This window comes from Sesamum indicum, linkage group LG5 (assembly GCF_000512975.1).
Source record: "Sesamum indicum cultivar Zhongzhi No. 13 linkage group LG5, S_indicum_v1.0, whole genome shotgun sequence".
In the NCBI taxonomy this organism is placed as follows: domain Eukaryota; kingdom Viridiplantae; phylum Streptophyta; class Magnoliopsida; order Lamiales; family Pedaliaceae; genus Sesamum; species Sesamum indicum.
In genome coordinates this window covers 12,349,528-12,363,051 of record NC_026149.1, presented here as the reverse complement: position 1 = coordinate 12,363,051, position 13,524 = coordinate 12,349,528, and the positions used below count along the sequence as shown (strand labels likewise).

The window sequence follows — 13,524 nt, the reverse complement described above, 5'->3', positions numbered from 1 at the left end:
AACTTACTCCTGTAACTTTATAATTTTGTCAATTTTAATCATTTTCGACTAATTTGGTTGGAAAATTGCATGTAATTTGCACAGAGTCCAATTAAATTACTATTTTAGTTAGTCTTTTAAATCAATTCGAATAGGATCAAAAATGTCAACTCTCCAGAAAATACCAACAGCCATAAGTTATAAAACTAAAGTTGTAATTTAATTAAGTCGTGTGTTAATTAGTCACGTGAAATTTTTCGGACAATTTGGCAAGAAAAGTATGAAATCTACCAAAGTGTTAAAGTTACAAAATTAAATTAGCAAAAAACAATTGACTGAAATGCCCACCATCATAAATTATAGAACTAAAATTTAAATCAATATTTACGTGTTGAAGGTCAACCCCAACGTCCTTATCATCTCCACCAGCAAAGAATGTGCAAAGATCGTGGGCCGCATCAACTCTACGGAAACAGTGTTTGGTATCAGCATTCCACAGAAAAGCAGAGATATCTCAGTCCGAATAACGCCGCCCGCCCGCCCCTTCTGCCTACCTACTTCTAAGACTCGCGCGCGCGTCGGACTCCCATTCCGAAACTCATCACTTCTTCAAATTGGATATTGCTCTAATCTAATGCAGCCATTCCCATTTCAGTTTGTTGCTGCTTCTTCTGATTCATCATTTTCTTAGAGAGAATTACCATGACATATAATAAGACGATATTCGACAGAAGTTTCAGCCGGCACGAGCAGAAGAAACTGGGATGTCCAGCATTCTTGACTTGCTTCGTTATCGCATTCACCCTTTGCACTGTTTTGAGGTCCTATGTCGGCCCTCCTCCCATTGGTACGTAACTTCTATGTTTTTCATGCATAAGGAAGCATGTAAGATTTTAGATGAGCCGGTCGTTTAACAGGCAAAACATTTCACAATGATTCTCATCTCCGACAGCAGTTTAACATTGAACGATCATGTTTTTACATTGTTATTTAAGAATAATAATGTCATATATATATGCTTTCGTAGCAGTTTGCACAATTGAGATCACAAGTTTTTGGTTCGTATACGCAGTGATTTTGGAGCAGTCAATGGATTGGGGCCTCAAAATGCTGATGAGCACAGAAGAAATCAGCAAACCACGACAATCATGTAAGATTTTACTACTAATGTAATATGTGATGTGTAGTATTACATATGGCTATGTTTTTTGTTTTGCGTTCATTGTCAATGATTAGTTTTTAATGGGAAACGTGTGTTTTTAATTATGTGTAGATTTTTGTAAGAAAATGAAATATATTTTGGTTAGTTTATGAATTGTATTTTATATTGTTAATGATGTGAAATACATAATAAATACTAATTAAGATGGAAATAATTACAAAATATATTTAGTTATAATACATATAAACATGCATGTTTTTACTTTTATCGATGTTTCAATAGCCAGTGGATGTGAGTTTTTGTAGCATCACAATTCACATGCAGTTGCCGTAACTCATTTATAAATTTCTTAATCTTAGGCTCCACGATTTAATTCCCATTAAATATGTGAATATTTGTCTCACTTAATATTAGTAATATAATATATATGTATCTCACTAAATATGAGTTTATTAATTAAAATTGATATATTTTAAAAATTTATTGATCTCAATGTAAAAAATAAATAAAAAAATATACGGGTTTCATGTAATAAAATTTTTATACAAATATTGTTAAAATAAAAATAATGTGTTTCATGTTTCATGTAGTATGTGATATATTTCATTGTTCACAAGATTAAAACTGTCAAATTCCATGTATATAGGACAAAAATTGTAATACGAAGGATCTCAATTTGTCTCCAATATTGATTTTTGTATTTAAGTCCACCAGTTATCAGCTTTTTATGAATTGAGGATTTTTTTTAATTCAAAATTTTAAAGTTTCTAATTTTATGCCCTCATACGACGTGCATATGAGAAGAGTCACCATGTTCCATGCACGTGACCCTTGGAAGGAGGGGTAATGCCAGTGTCACGTGTGTAACACATGATGATTTTTTGAAACGGTAAAAAAAGTGCTAGTTAAGGAATCAAACTTGTACGTGAAAATTGTTAGGAACTAAAAACAAAAAAGTTGTATTGTTGAGGAACCAAAATTGTAATTTCCCCTAAGTTACATGCTGCAATATTGGTACTTGATCATAACATTATAACTTGACCCAAATTACTGAGGTAAGTGTGGCGCTAATTCTTACATTTCTTTTGTTGTTTGTTCCGGATATTGATGCAGATGAGATCCCTCCAAACCCCATTCTTCGTAATTTGAGCAACTCAAGATCTCAAGTCTATGAAATGAGTGGTGACTTAAGAATCCATGGAAACTCATCCACCATCTTAATAGCTTCAACCCATGCACTGGACTGTACAACTTCTTGGACAATAAGACCTTATGCGCGGAAAGGCGATAAGGCAGTAATGGGGAAGGTGAGAACGTTCAAGATCGTTCCCCAACCCCCTCACGCCACCCCTCATTGCACTCAAAATTTCAGCGTTCCGGCGGTTGTTTTCTCCGCTGGAGGGTATGCCGGAAACCCCTTTCACGACTTCACCGACGTGCTCATTCCACTCTTCCTGACTTCCCGAGAATTCAATAGAACAGTGCTGTTTCTTGTAGCGAACAAGCGTTCTTGGTGGACTTCTAAGTACAAAGTTTTACTGGAGGGGCTCTCCAAGTTTGACGTGATCGACATTGACAATGAAAACCAAGTGCTGTGTTTTCCAAGAATGATTGTTGGCCTGAAAGCCAACAAGGAGTTGAGCATTGATCCTTCTGAATCCCCGCATAATTATTCACTCACAGATTTCACAAAGTTCCTTCGAAGCACGTACTCCTTGGAGAGAGAAACCACATATGATTGTATTCACAATCACAAGTACCGCAGCACAAGACGACGCCCTCGCTTGCTCATCGTTTCCAGGAAGAAAACCCGTCATCTGGTCAATGAAGGTGAAGTAGCCAACTTGGGTCGAAGCCTGGGATTTGACGTTGTTGTGAAAGAAATGGGGGGGCAGGTGTCGTCAGTTGCAAGATTAGTGAACTCTTTTGATGTGATGGTAGGGGTGCATGGAGCTGGACTTACCAACATGGTTTTTCTTCCTGAAAATGCAGTCGTAATTCAAATAGTACCCCTTGGAGTGGATTTCTTGGCTAAATATTACTTTCAGCTTCCGGCTAAAGACATGAAGTTGAAGTATCTGGAGTACAAGGTGCGGTTAAATGAAAGCTCATTGTGGGCGAAATATCGGGGGGCAGCTGGTGGGCACGGCGTTGTTGATTATGGGAAGGGATGGCATGATTTTCGTTCTGTTTATTTGGACAATCAAGATGTAAATGTTGATTTGGGTAGGTTTAGGGGGACCCTATTGAAAGCCTTGGAGCTTATTCGAAGTTAGGACTTCTAATAACTTCCACATGGCTTACATTGCATACTTATGTACACATTTTATGAAATAGGTATGTGTCATTGTTATTCTTTTTTGATGACTTGCTTGTTTGTAAGGTCTGCTGGGGATGTTGGTTGTAGCACGTAGTGGGTCTGGGTGTATGTAGATGATCATGTTTTGATAGCCAGCTCCTCACTTGAATTAGAAACTACATATATATATATATATATATATGGTTGTGAAGCAATTTTTGCATAACTATAGACGATGATGTATTCAACCCCTGCAGCTTCTCATACCTCTTCTTCCATGTTTTTCCCATTCTCGCATATAGCTAATCCACATTTTTCCGGCTGAAATTAACAAAGCATCTCAATATATATTGTCAACTACTTGGAGAGTACTTAAATTGGGGTGGGGGGGCATAAGGGAAGGAGAAGGGTTAGAAGAAGGCAAACCGGTAACAGAAGCAACAAGCAGCACAGTAGCTACGGACAATAATGACTTATAGCAGCGGCCAACAACTCCAGTCTCTGACCAAACTTCGCCAACATTGAAAAATGATGCAAGCTAGTGGGTAAACATTCAAAGTATATTTGGCAAAGGTAGTTAAAGCAGATAAATAAATAAATTTATTAGGATAAAAAAACAAAAAGGAGACGTGCAAAATTATTTTGAAAAAGTAAAGGCGCTTCAAATATTTCATATTACATGACAACCCTTAAAAAAGGCACTCGAAAGAACGAGGCGACTTTAAATGCCTGGTATAAATGTTTAGCACAGTGAAAAAGTAGTATCTAATGAAAAATAAATAATGTGTTTTCAATCTACTTTGACTATAACATGTACTTCACCGTAAATTATAATTTTTCTAAATGCCGTACCCACCATCACTAACTACAGAAACCTTCTTCCATATATTGATGGGTCCCTTGGTCAGTTGATATCACCCCTAAGTGTTGTTCATCATATAAGGAAATCCCTTATTGCCATCTAGAAAAGGATTAGAAAATCACATTCTCGAATGTGATTCTATAATCATCCACAGGACCACCAGATAGCATCCATCTCACCTCTACAAGATTCCAGAACACTAAAAACAGCTAAAAACCATCACAGACCGCCCCCAACAGAAGTAACAGCTGAACCCAGTTTAGAACTGTTGGAATGTAACTAGTCTTCTAATAAGTTAAAATGCTTAAAATGTTAAGCAATTGAAAGTGGCCCTCCTCCAGAACTTCTCATCATGAAATACATATGCTGAAGGATACTGGAGCATCGGACAGAATTACTGGCATCTGCAGCTAGACGAACAACCATCCGCGACCAAATCTGAATCCCTGCGAATTGGCAGTGCAAAGAACATACAACTCTGTTATTAGTTCATACTTGAGGCCAGTGTCCAAAACCAATCTTCTGACATATTCTCGTATCAAAGGTCAAAATCAGCAAGTACAACTCTATGATTGTAGCTATTAAGTTGCCAATTATAGATCAGCTAAATATTCTTGATTCTCTACACTTCACCCGTTACTCTTTTTCCAACTCTAGTAATATACAAAACAACCTCCATCACCCCAACTCCACTTTCCATAAGTTACGGACCTTGAGGTCTACAGAAAATATAGAAACCGCCAATCATGATCAGATAACCACAGAAAGATCCCACTTGAAATGCTTGAAATCAGCAGGCACTCCAAATTATTGATTTCAAGCAAGTGTCATGACTTCTCCTGGCATCAATGAGAGAAAGAACCTGTTTATGGTTTGGCAAAATCAACTACCGAAAAATTTCTTCCAACAGGCGAGTAATATATACAGACAATGATGGCAGCCTGCTGCAATAACAGATTGGAGCGATGAGCTGAGTACTGTGAATATGGAGAACAATAACCGTATACCAAACAAGTCTTCTGCCCCCAATAACACAAGACCATGGGGTCTGAATCTTATGAAATATAGAGTTGGAGCTCTCCAGACTTGAAGCATTTATCTACAGTCACCGGTCAACCAATAGAAATATGAACACCAACTGCTCATGTGGAGTACTGATCAATTATATAAAATATGCTTCTAAAAACAATTACTTCCACCTTGCAGTAGATTGTTGTTTCTTCTTGCTTTTCTTCAGAATTGCAGACATGTACTCAACGGTCTTTTCAGATGGTTGCCTCTCACCAGTCAACCACGTAAGAGCCTCTGCAGCTGCTGCTTTTTCTGCCTCTTTCTTGCTACCACAAGGTTGGCCAACAAAATTTAGTCCATTGAATACAACAGTGGATCTAAATTTGTTGTTTTTAAGTTGATTTGTCTTGTAGGAAGGTGGCTGATGCCCTGCCCTACCAAGCAAAGTTTGGAGGTGAGATTTTGCATTATCACCACCTTCATTAGCCAGACCTGAGCTTTTAGTTTTTTTGGATGATGTTGAGATCTGACGCCCAAAAACAAATCTGCCTTCACATTGGTCCTCTGAGACCAACAATCTCACTGCCCTGAGAAGATCCTCATGACACTGTATGTCCAACTTTGGATTTAAAAGCTGCATTCAATCAGATGGGATTAGAAGAAGAAAGAAAACAATGTCATGGAACCTCCTCTAATCACGTACAAGATGGCAAATGGAAGACAGAATAAAAAAACACCAAAGTTGAACCATTGATCAATTTGCAGCAAAAGAACTAGTGTACACATTTGATAGTAAGGACTTGGGATATATATACCATAGATTTATTGGAGCCCAAACACATACCTTTCTCTGAACAAGTTCATCAAGCTCTCTCTTCATACTCAGATATGTAGCAGCCAACTCAGGTTTCATGAAAAATTCCAAATATCCACTCAGCATTTTCATGTGGCCGTCCTATACAATAATGTAAAATACATTTACTAGAAGCAAATGGACTTAAAACTGAAGGTAGGCAACTAATTAAATAGTGCCATCTGGGGTTTAAAAGGAATCCATAGACTTACTAATCCGCCTCTAGAAATGTGTCCTCCGAATAACAGAACCACAGAATCAGATACACCAGTTGAATCACGGAGAAAAACTGAATTAACCTTCATTTTTTCATTAAAAACAATCCATGGGAATGGAATTTTGGTTTCTTGGGCATTCACAGAACTCTGGTAAAAAAAATAAAGGGGCATCAATCCAAGGCGAACACAAAAAATAAAAACTTCAAAGCCATAAATCCACCTAAGCGTTTGAGGAAGTGTAGTCACTGCATTATCTTACCGAATGCAAAAGCACTGCACCATCCTCCATTGTCTTTAGTGATATAGACTTCTCCTTATTCTGTATATATATCTTCATATTAGTCCTTAACGTCCCATAACTAGTACCAAAGAGCTCAAATATTATCCAATTTAAAAGAACTTCCTCTAACTGAACATCTTGCATACAAAAGGAAACCACATAGAGAAAATCGTATAAAGATATTACCAACTTCTTAAATAATCATCAACTCACCACAACAGAGCATATCCCTGGGAACAGACCCGCACATATAACTGCACGAATGAGATGTTCATCGCGACTCCATCCATTGCAACTCTCAATATTTTCAACTAAACCAACATCTTTGAGCAGATAAAGGAACTGCTTCCGCAGGGAATCAATTGCTTTTAGAGTTTGCACTGAAAGAAAATTTCTCCAACAGTATTCATAACCAGATTGCCCCCTTTCAGCATCTTTCCAACCCTCAAAAGCCCTGACTAGAGCAAGATGGTCACTGAAGTCACGAGCAGAAAACTGGGCCTTTGCAGACTCAGCAAGCTGCAAGAAGTGAAAAGATAATACTGAATGTAGTTCTTCAACCATCTCTAACTAAAGTCTGTTGAATAACAGAAGCAAGAGTACACTAAGGACATCAACCTGAACAAAAACATAATGAAGTAGAACGACTCTAGGAAAACCATGAAAAAATTGGACAATATAAAGCCAATGTATCCACACGTCTTTTTATGTGGGATGGTTACAAGCTAAAATCACACATTTTATATTAGAGGCTTGCAAATCTATACACATTTAGATTAGATTAGATTTAGCTCAGTACTGGAAAGACTAGGCAGCAGGTACCTTAAAAACATGGACACAACATTTTGCCATCAGCTACTCGATATCCTCTTAAAAGAGACAAGATTTAACCACCAGTACCAACTCAAACTTGATCATAGAAAAACTAATTCGGGATAAATGCATTTTTGGTCCTCAAATATAGTCACTAATGCAATCTTGGTCCTCAAACAATTTAGGGTTGCAATTTTGGTCCTCAAATTTAACTTTTTCGGCACTTTCGGTCCTTCCGTTAACTTAACGGGAATTTCATTAAAAGTGGAAAAATTGCTTTTTTCCTCCCATTTTGTGGTGTTTTTCAAGTTGTAATCCAAATGCACCCATTTTTCAAAATTTTCTTCAAACTTCGAAAGAGAATAAACCCAAAAAAAAAATTAAGCAACAAATTTTTTAAATAATCTTAACAAAAAATTGCCAATAACTTTTAGAAAATTTGTTGATTAATTTTTTTTTTTTTTTGGTTTATTCTCTTTTGGAGTTTGAATAGAAACACGAAATATGGATGCATTGGATTACAACTTGAAAAACACTACAAAATTGGAGGAAAATAGCAGTTTTTTCCACTTTAAATGAAATTTCAGTTAAGTTAACGGAAGGATCAAAAGTGCCAAAAAAAAGTTGAAGTTTGAGGACCAAAATTGCAACCTTAAATTGTTTGAGGCCCAAAATCGCATTAGTGATTATATTTGAGGATTAAAAATGCATTTATCACTATTTTACACAAATTAAACCGAAAGGTACAATGCTTAAATTGACAGATATAATAGATTGTCCGTTTAGATGTATTCTAAGGTATATACATATGGTATTCAATTAGAAGCATTACTGAAAATTTCCCCTAACAAAATTAGAAGAGCATTGAGAAATCTTAAAATGCATAGAGGACATTTAAATGGTTAGTCAGTCAAATTAACCATCAAGGAACTTCAGATAATGAAATCAACATTTTAGTACCAATCACGACAAATATTCAGCACTTGCTCATTAAACTGAAAAGGGATACTTACAAATGGGAAGAATGTTGTGCATGTTTATGTAAAGTACAACTGATTTTTAAGTCTAAAGCAGTAGATGCTCACTTGAGTTAATTTCTTTTCTTTTCCTCTAACGATATTTTATTTTCATGCCCTACTAACTAACTGGAGAAGAAAACAAAGTACCCAATCAAAGATCTAACATTCTTACGCTACTTACATCCTTCTTGTCAAATGGCATCAAGAATGGATCTCTGACACTCAGGCCAGCAACAATGGTCATTACTGGATCCAAGCAGTTGAAAATAGCACCAAATATAAGCATCTTTCCAAGCTTTGGCTCAACTGGAAGCATTGATAAGTTGCGTCCTGGAAGCAAACAAGAACATCTTCATCATTCCTTGTGTTATGCAAAGGAACTTCCATGGCAACATATGTATAAGCTGTAAATCAAAAGTTAATAATTCAGTATCTACCCAGCAATGTAAGATTTTCACGTTCATCTAAAGCTCCAATCATCTTTAAGTACTCGATAGCATTCTGAACCTGAATAGCAGTTAAAATGTCAATCCATGAAGGCAAAAATTCCAAAAGCAGAAAACAAGTTGGATTTAATTGCAACCGGGAGGACTAAGGGGTGAGCTACATATGAATGCAATATGCAGGGAGCTCCATGCTTACTGATAGAGGTTCAGGAGCTTGTAGGGCCTTAGATAGGAACTCTGAAATGCTTCCGAGTTGTAGACTCTTGATTTGCAAACAGAGAGACTGTAAAGGTGTTCTCAGAAGTTCTGGCAATTGATAATCAGCAAATGCATCATGCACACACCTCGGGTACAGATGGTAACACTCGCCTGGTTGAACTCGCCCTGCTCTGCCTTTCCTCTGATAAAGAACATTACAGTTGTCCAAGTTGGCATGAGCTACTACTTAACTTCCTAAAGAAAGCTCCATAAACAAACTGCTAAAAGATTTAAAAAACTTTACTTGGCGAGCTGAGGCCTTTGAGATCCAGGAAGGAAGCAAACAAGGAGTGTTATTTAGAGCGTCATATGAAGTCTCTTTAGCCTTCCCACAATCAACCACAAACACTACATCATTAATGGTAATACTTGTTTCGGCCATATTTGTCGCAAGAACAATTTTCCTGACTCCATCTTCAGGTTTATCAAAAATCAATTTCTGTTTTCATAAAGAAAAACAAAAAGGTAAAGTTCGACAAAGATCAGATGTAACTAGGTGGAGCACGAAGAAAGCTGCGGCAGAGAGCCAAAAGAAAAGCGAGATAGATAAACTGGACGAACTAGCATGCAATATTCAGTGACAATTTGAGCAATAAATCTAATTCTAGTATATGCATGCTTTCAGATTGTATGTCCCAAATCATAAGAGAACATATATTCTAGAACTAGGAACAACATCTCACTACTTACAATAGCATGTCCTTATTGATCTTTTACCAACTGAAAGCTAAGAAAACTATCCACAAAGTACAGAGGTTCTCCATAAAATATGTAAAAAGTGAAAAAACAATTCAACAAGAAAGGAAAAAGGCAATTTGCAAGTCCGAAACCACTGTACTATGCAATGAAACTGCACTCACTTTCAAGTCTCATATCTGAACAACTTAGACTCGTCCAGCTAAATTACTGAAAAAAGTCTCAAAGAAAGCCGAGAGAGGACAGATCAATACCACCATGATAGCTAATTCTAAATCCACATATATTCAGGGTTTTAGGGGAAAGATCTAGAGCACATGAAAGTGACAAATTCATCATGTCACCCATTAACATTTCAAATCTTATCCCCCAATATCATCAAATACATCATGTGCCAGGAGTGTCTTCCAGATGTTGTTATCATGATAAGTCTCTGGCATCAGGGATGTAGCATGTTTCTTATGTGAATATTGTTTTTCCCAAGGACCTAAAAACTTTTGATCATCAGATGGATAAGAGCCGGAATTAATCCATATAGTCTGCCTCATGAATCATCATAGAGATACTCACTGTAAGCAAGTTAATCTCTATTTGTTTGTGATAAAATGCATAATATGCACCTTTTGAACGCTGACAGGAATAGATTCTTCACGGAGAGCAATAACATTGAAGTATGAAATAAAAAATGACCTAGTAAACATTAAGAATATAAAGAAAACTCATCCTTCACTGAACTGGAAATCATAGATGGCAACCGTATATCATACTTGGGGGTTATTGAGTAATTAGGAGGTGCCTATGGTAAAATCAACAACATATTTAAGGGGAGGGGAGCACGGCCAGGCAACACCTTAGGCCCTTCAGGACTTTGAGATTTAGTACCGATTACCACATGCATAACATGTAATACAAGTATAGAACATACTTTATATATTTTGAGATAGATCTATTTGAACCAATATCCCAAGGTAATAATTGAGTAATCAATATCCCATAAACCTACAATTAAGTGGTGTAATTAATAAAGCATATGATTTTGTTTGAAGGACAGTGCAAACTAGAGGGAAAAGATGCAGCTTTCAACTTAGCTTGACAATTTAGTGCTATAGTCATGTAATCGAAGACATTGACTTTTTATAGGGATGTATTATTGTCTACTAATGTGTAAATTGGATGTGAAATCATATGAAATACACAATCAAGTTTAATTATTTTCTACTATTACTCATGTGAATGTGAAATTAAACGTGCTTAAACTAATTGGTCAATCATTATTTGCTGAAATATTTCAAATACTTCCACTATTCCTGTCAGTAAATGTTTTCACTTTAGGAAAATGATTAACGAAATCATATAAAATACTGTTTTCAAATATTTTTACTAAAAGATTTAGAGTTCCATTTCCTATTAATATATATCCTTGCCAAGGAAATCAATGCAACAATGCCAGTTTAGCATATGATTTTCTTGTGCAATTTTATCATATAAGATGATGAAGATCGAGTGATACAACCAATTTATGAGAAACCAACTAAAGCTATACATTCTTCTGAGAGACATCCTAACCAGACATCAATTATTTTTACTTCTGAAAGATAATTGTTCTATTTTTCAACAAGTCTACTTTCCTACAATTCAAGTATGTTAAAAATCATATAGAAATGCTTGGAAATTTTCCTATAGAACGAGCAGGTTGTTGAGACTGACAATTGCTACTTGCCCCCAACTGCCACCCACAACCCTCAATCCCATATCCATCCCGGGTAAACTGACCCCACTGAGATAAGAATAAATTATTAGCAAGTGTAAATAATTATGCACATATTAGATGGTCCTGTCACATAATTTAACAACTATTAGAAAGAGCCATGCCAGGAATAAAATACATCAAAGCAACCTGCTCTGCACTGGGCATGGAACCATGGCATGCAAGCAATAGAACTCGGCTTGGATCTCCCAGCAGAGGATGAGCTTGAAGCTGATCTTTCAAAGAATTTATGTCATCCCAACCAGTCATAAACACCAACACAGCACCAGGCCTTTCTTTGCGACAAATATGACAGAGCACATGCTCAATGAGATTAAAGCCAATGGAATCAGGATTCCAACACATTAGTGAATCCCGAACTCGAGGGCTATAGTCCTTAAAATCAGCAGCCACAAGAGCTTCCTATTTCAAATCTCAAATATAAAGAACAACTAAGTTAAAACAGGTGTGGGTACAAGAAGCACAATCTGATCTTAGAGAACATATACCTCAACAGCTGAAGCAATCTGAGTCTTTCTTTTCCTTAGAGCCTGCTTCTGCATTTTCCACATCTTCTCTTGACCATAGTTATCAATTTGATTATATGGTGTCAACCTATAGCCAGTCATTTCTAGAATATTTTCCAGAAAATGACTCCGAACAGGGTATGTAAAACCCTGATAATAAAAGACAAAATAGAGAAAAAATGTAGAATTAGCAATTGGATCCAGATAGAGGGGACAAATAAAACCATCATAGATATGCGGGGAGGCAACCACAAAGAGAACAAAATAAGATTCAAAAGAAAAAGAAAAAGAATGGAAGCACATTTCCCCCTTTGGTAAACAAGAGGCCCCTTTAAAAGATTAAGAAATTCTAGCATTTCAAAGTTTCTTTTTGGCAGTATGAGAGTACTTCATATAATCGTCAAATGGTGTTAAACCTAACAATTTTGACATACAGGAATGTGGATCATTGGAGCACCACCAAAATAGGAAGAGAAAAGCTCAGCATTTAAGGTTGCACTCATCAAGATCAATCTCAATTCCGGTCGACGAGGAAGAAGATCCTTCAGCACAATTAGAAGAAAATCTGCCATGAAATGCAAATGAAAATAAGAAGAAGAAATGCAAGACTAGGAAAAAATAACAATTAACAAATACCTTCATTCATTCCACGCTCATGAATCTCATCAACGATGACATGAGTTGTGCCTTTTAAATTTCTGTCAACCAATAATCTCCTTAAAAGGATTCCAGTAGTACAAAAAAGGAGCCGTGTATCTCTCCCTTTCATTCCCTCTAGGCGAACTTTATAACCAACCTTCAAAGAACAAAACCCCAAAAAGTGAGAGATCATTTATCATATAACCATCAGAGAAATTTTTTTTAAGAGAATACTTTCAAGCAGAAACACGCAAGAGACTTACAGATTCTCCTATTTTCTCACCACGCTCCGCAGCAACCCTCTCAGCAACTGCCATAGCAGATATTCGTCTGGGTTGAGTGCAGATAATACTACATGCAGCTCCCCCATCGGCCTCAATTTCTGACTCTAAGATGTATTGAGGCAGTTGTGTTGTTTTTCCACATCCAGTTTCACCAGAAACAACCACCACCTACAAAACCCAATTTTAACCACAGTTATAGTAAGCTGTAGCAGATAAGTGGGGACTTGCCTTAAAATTCTTTCTCCAGATATTCCCTAGAGCTGATTAAATAAGATCGAGATAATATCAAGAAACTCACTTCATGCATCCTGAATTATAAAGAGATAAACAAGTTGCGAAGACCATATAAAATTGACACAGTCAATAATTAATTTAACTGCTGCTTCTTCCGTAAAACTGGGAACTCTGAACCACTTAGGCTTTGTAGGGAA

At 36.6% G+C, this 13,524-nt stretch overlaps 2 protein-coding genes across 4 annotated transcripts in view; one reads left to right on the top strand and one right to left on the bottom strand.

Annotated features, from left to right (window-relative positions):
- On the top strand, nucleotides 744–3,559 carry LOC105162449 (protein O-linked-mannose beta-1,4-N-acetylglucosaminyltransferase 2-like). Its single transcript, XM_011080459.2, has 3 exons — nucleotides 744–826; nucleotides 1,052–1,129; nucleotides 2,202–3,559. The coding sequence occupies exons 1-3, from the start codon at nucleotides 744–746 to the stop codon at nucleotides 3,415–3,417; spliced, it is 1,377 nt and encodes a 458-aa protein (XP_011078761.2). The 3' UTR covers nucleotides 3,418–3,559.
- Nucleotides 4,130–13,524, bottom strand: part of LOC105162448 (DExH-box ATP-dependent RNA helicase DExH3) — a 14,303-nt gene continuing 4,908 nt past the window's right edge. For 2 of the 3 annotated variants that reach the window (XM_020693779.1, XM_020693780.1), the window contains 14 exons: nucleotides 13,073–13,261; nucleotides 12,807–12,966; nucleotides 12,605–12,735; nucleotides 12,153–12,320; nucleotides 11,794–12,066; nucleotides 9,445–9,639; nucleotides 9,139–9,342; nucleotides 8,934–9,003; nucleotides 8,678–8,826; nucleotides 6,878–7,183; nucleotides 6,644–6,703; nucleotides 6,379–6,531; nucleotides 6,158–6,268; nucleotides 4,130–5,947 (listed from right to left, as the gene is read on the bottom strand). In XM_020693779.1, coding sequence (XP_020549438.1) covers nucleotides 5,492–5,947; nucleotides 6,158–6,268; nucleotides 6,379–6,531; nucleotides 6,644–6,703; nucleotides 6,878–7,183; nucleotides 8,678–8,826; nucleotides 8,934–9,003; nucleotides 9,139–9,342; nucleotides 9,445–9,639; nucleotides 11,794–12,066; nucleotides 12,153–12,320; nucleotides 12,605–12,735; nucleotides 12,807–12,966; nucleotides 13,073–13,261 — 2,625 coding nt within the window. In that variant the 3' untranslated portion in view covers nucleotides 4,130–5,491. The remainder of the gene's footprint in view (nucleotides 5,948–6,157; nucleotides 6,269–6,378; nucleotides 6,532–6,643; nucleotides 6,704–6,877; nucleotides 7,184–8,677; nucleotides 8,827–8,933; nucleotides 9,004–9,138; nucleotides 9,343–9,444; nucleotides 9,640–11,793; nucleotides 12,067–12,152; nucleotides 12,321–12,604; nucleotides 12,736–12,806; nucleotides 12,967–13,072; nucleotides 13,262–13,524) is intronic. The other variant, XM_011080458.2, reaches the window with a different exon arrangement.

What these genes read in the sequence shown, in the direction of transcription:
- LOC105162449 (XM_011080459.2), top strand. Translation starts at nt 744, where the DNA reads ATGTCCAGCATTCTTGACTTGCTTCGTTATCGCATTCACCCTTTGCAC. An exon ending in TGTCGGCCCTCCTCCCATTG is followed by an intron (nt 827 to 1,051) that starts GTACGTAACTTC and finishes TCGTATACGCAG; the next exon opens with TGATTTTGGAGCAGTCAATG. An exon ending in CAGCAAACCACGACAATCAT is followed by an intron (nt 1,130 to 2,201) that starts GTAAGATTTTAC and finishes TACTGAGGTAAG; the next exon opens with TGTGGCGCTAATTCTTACAT.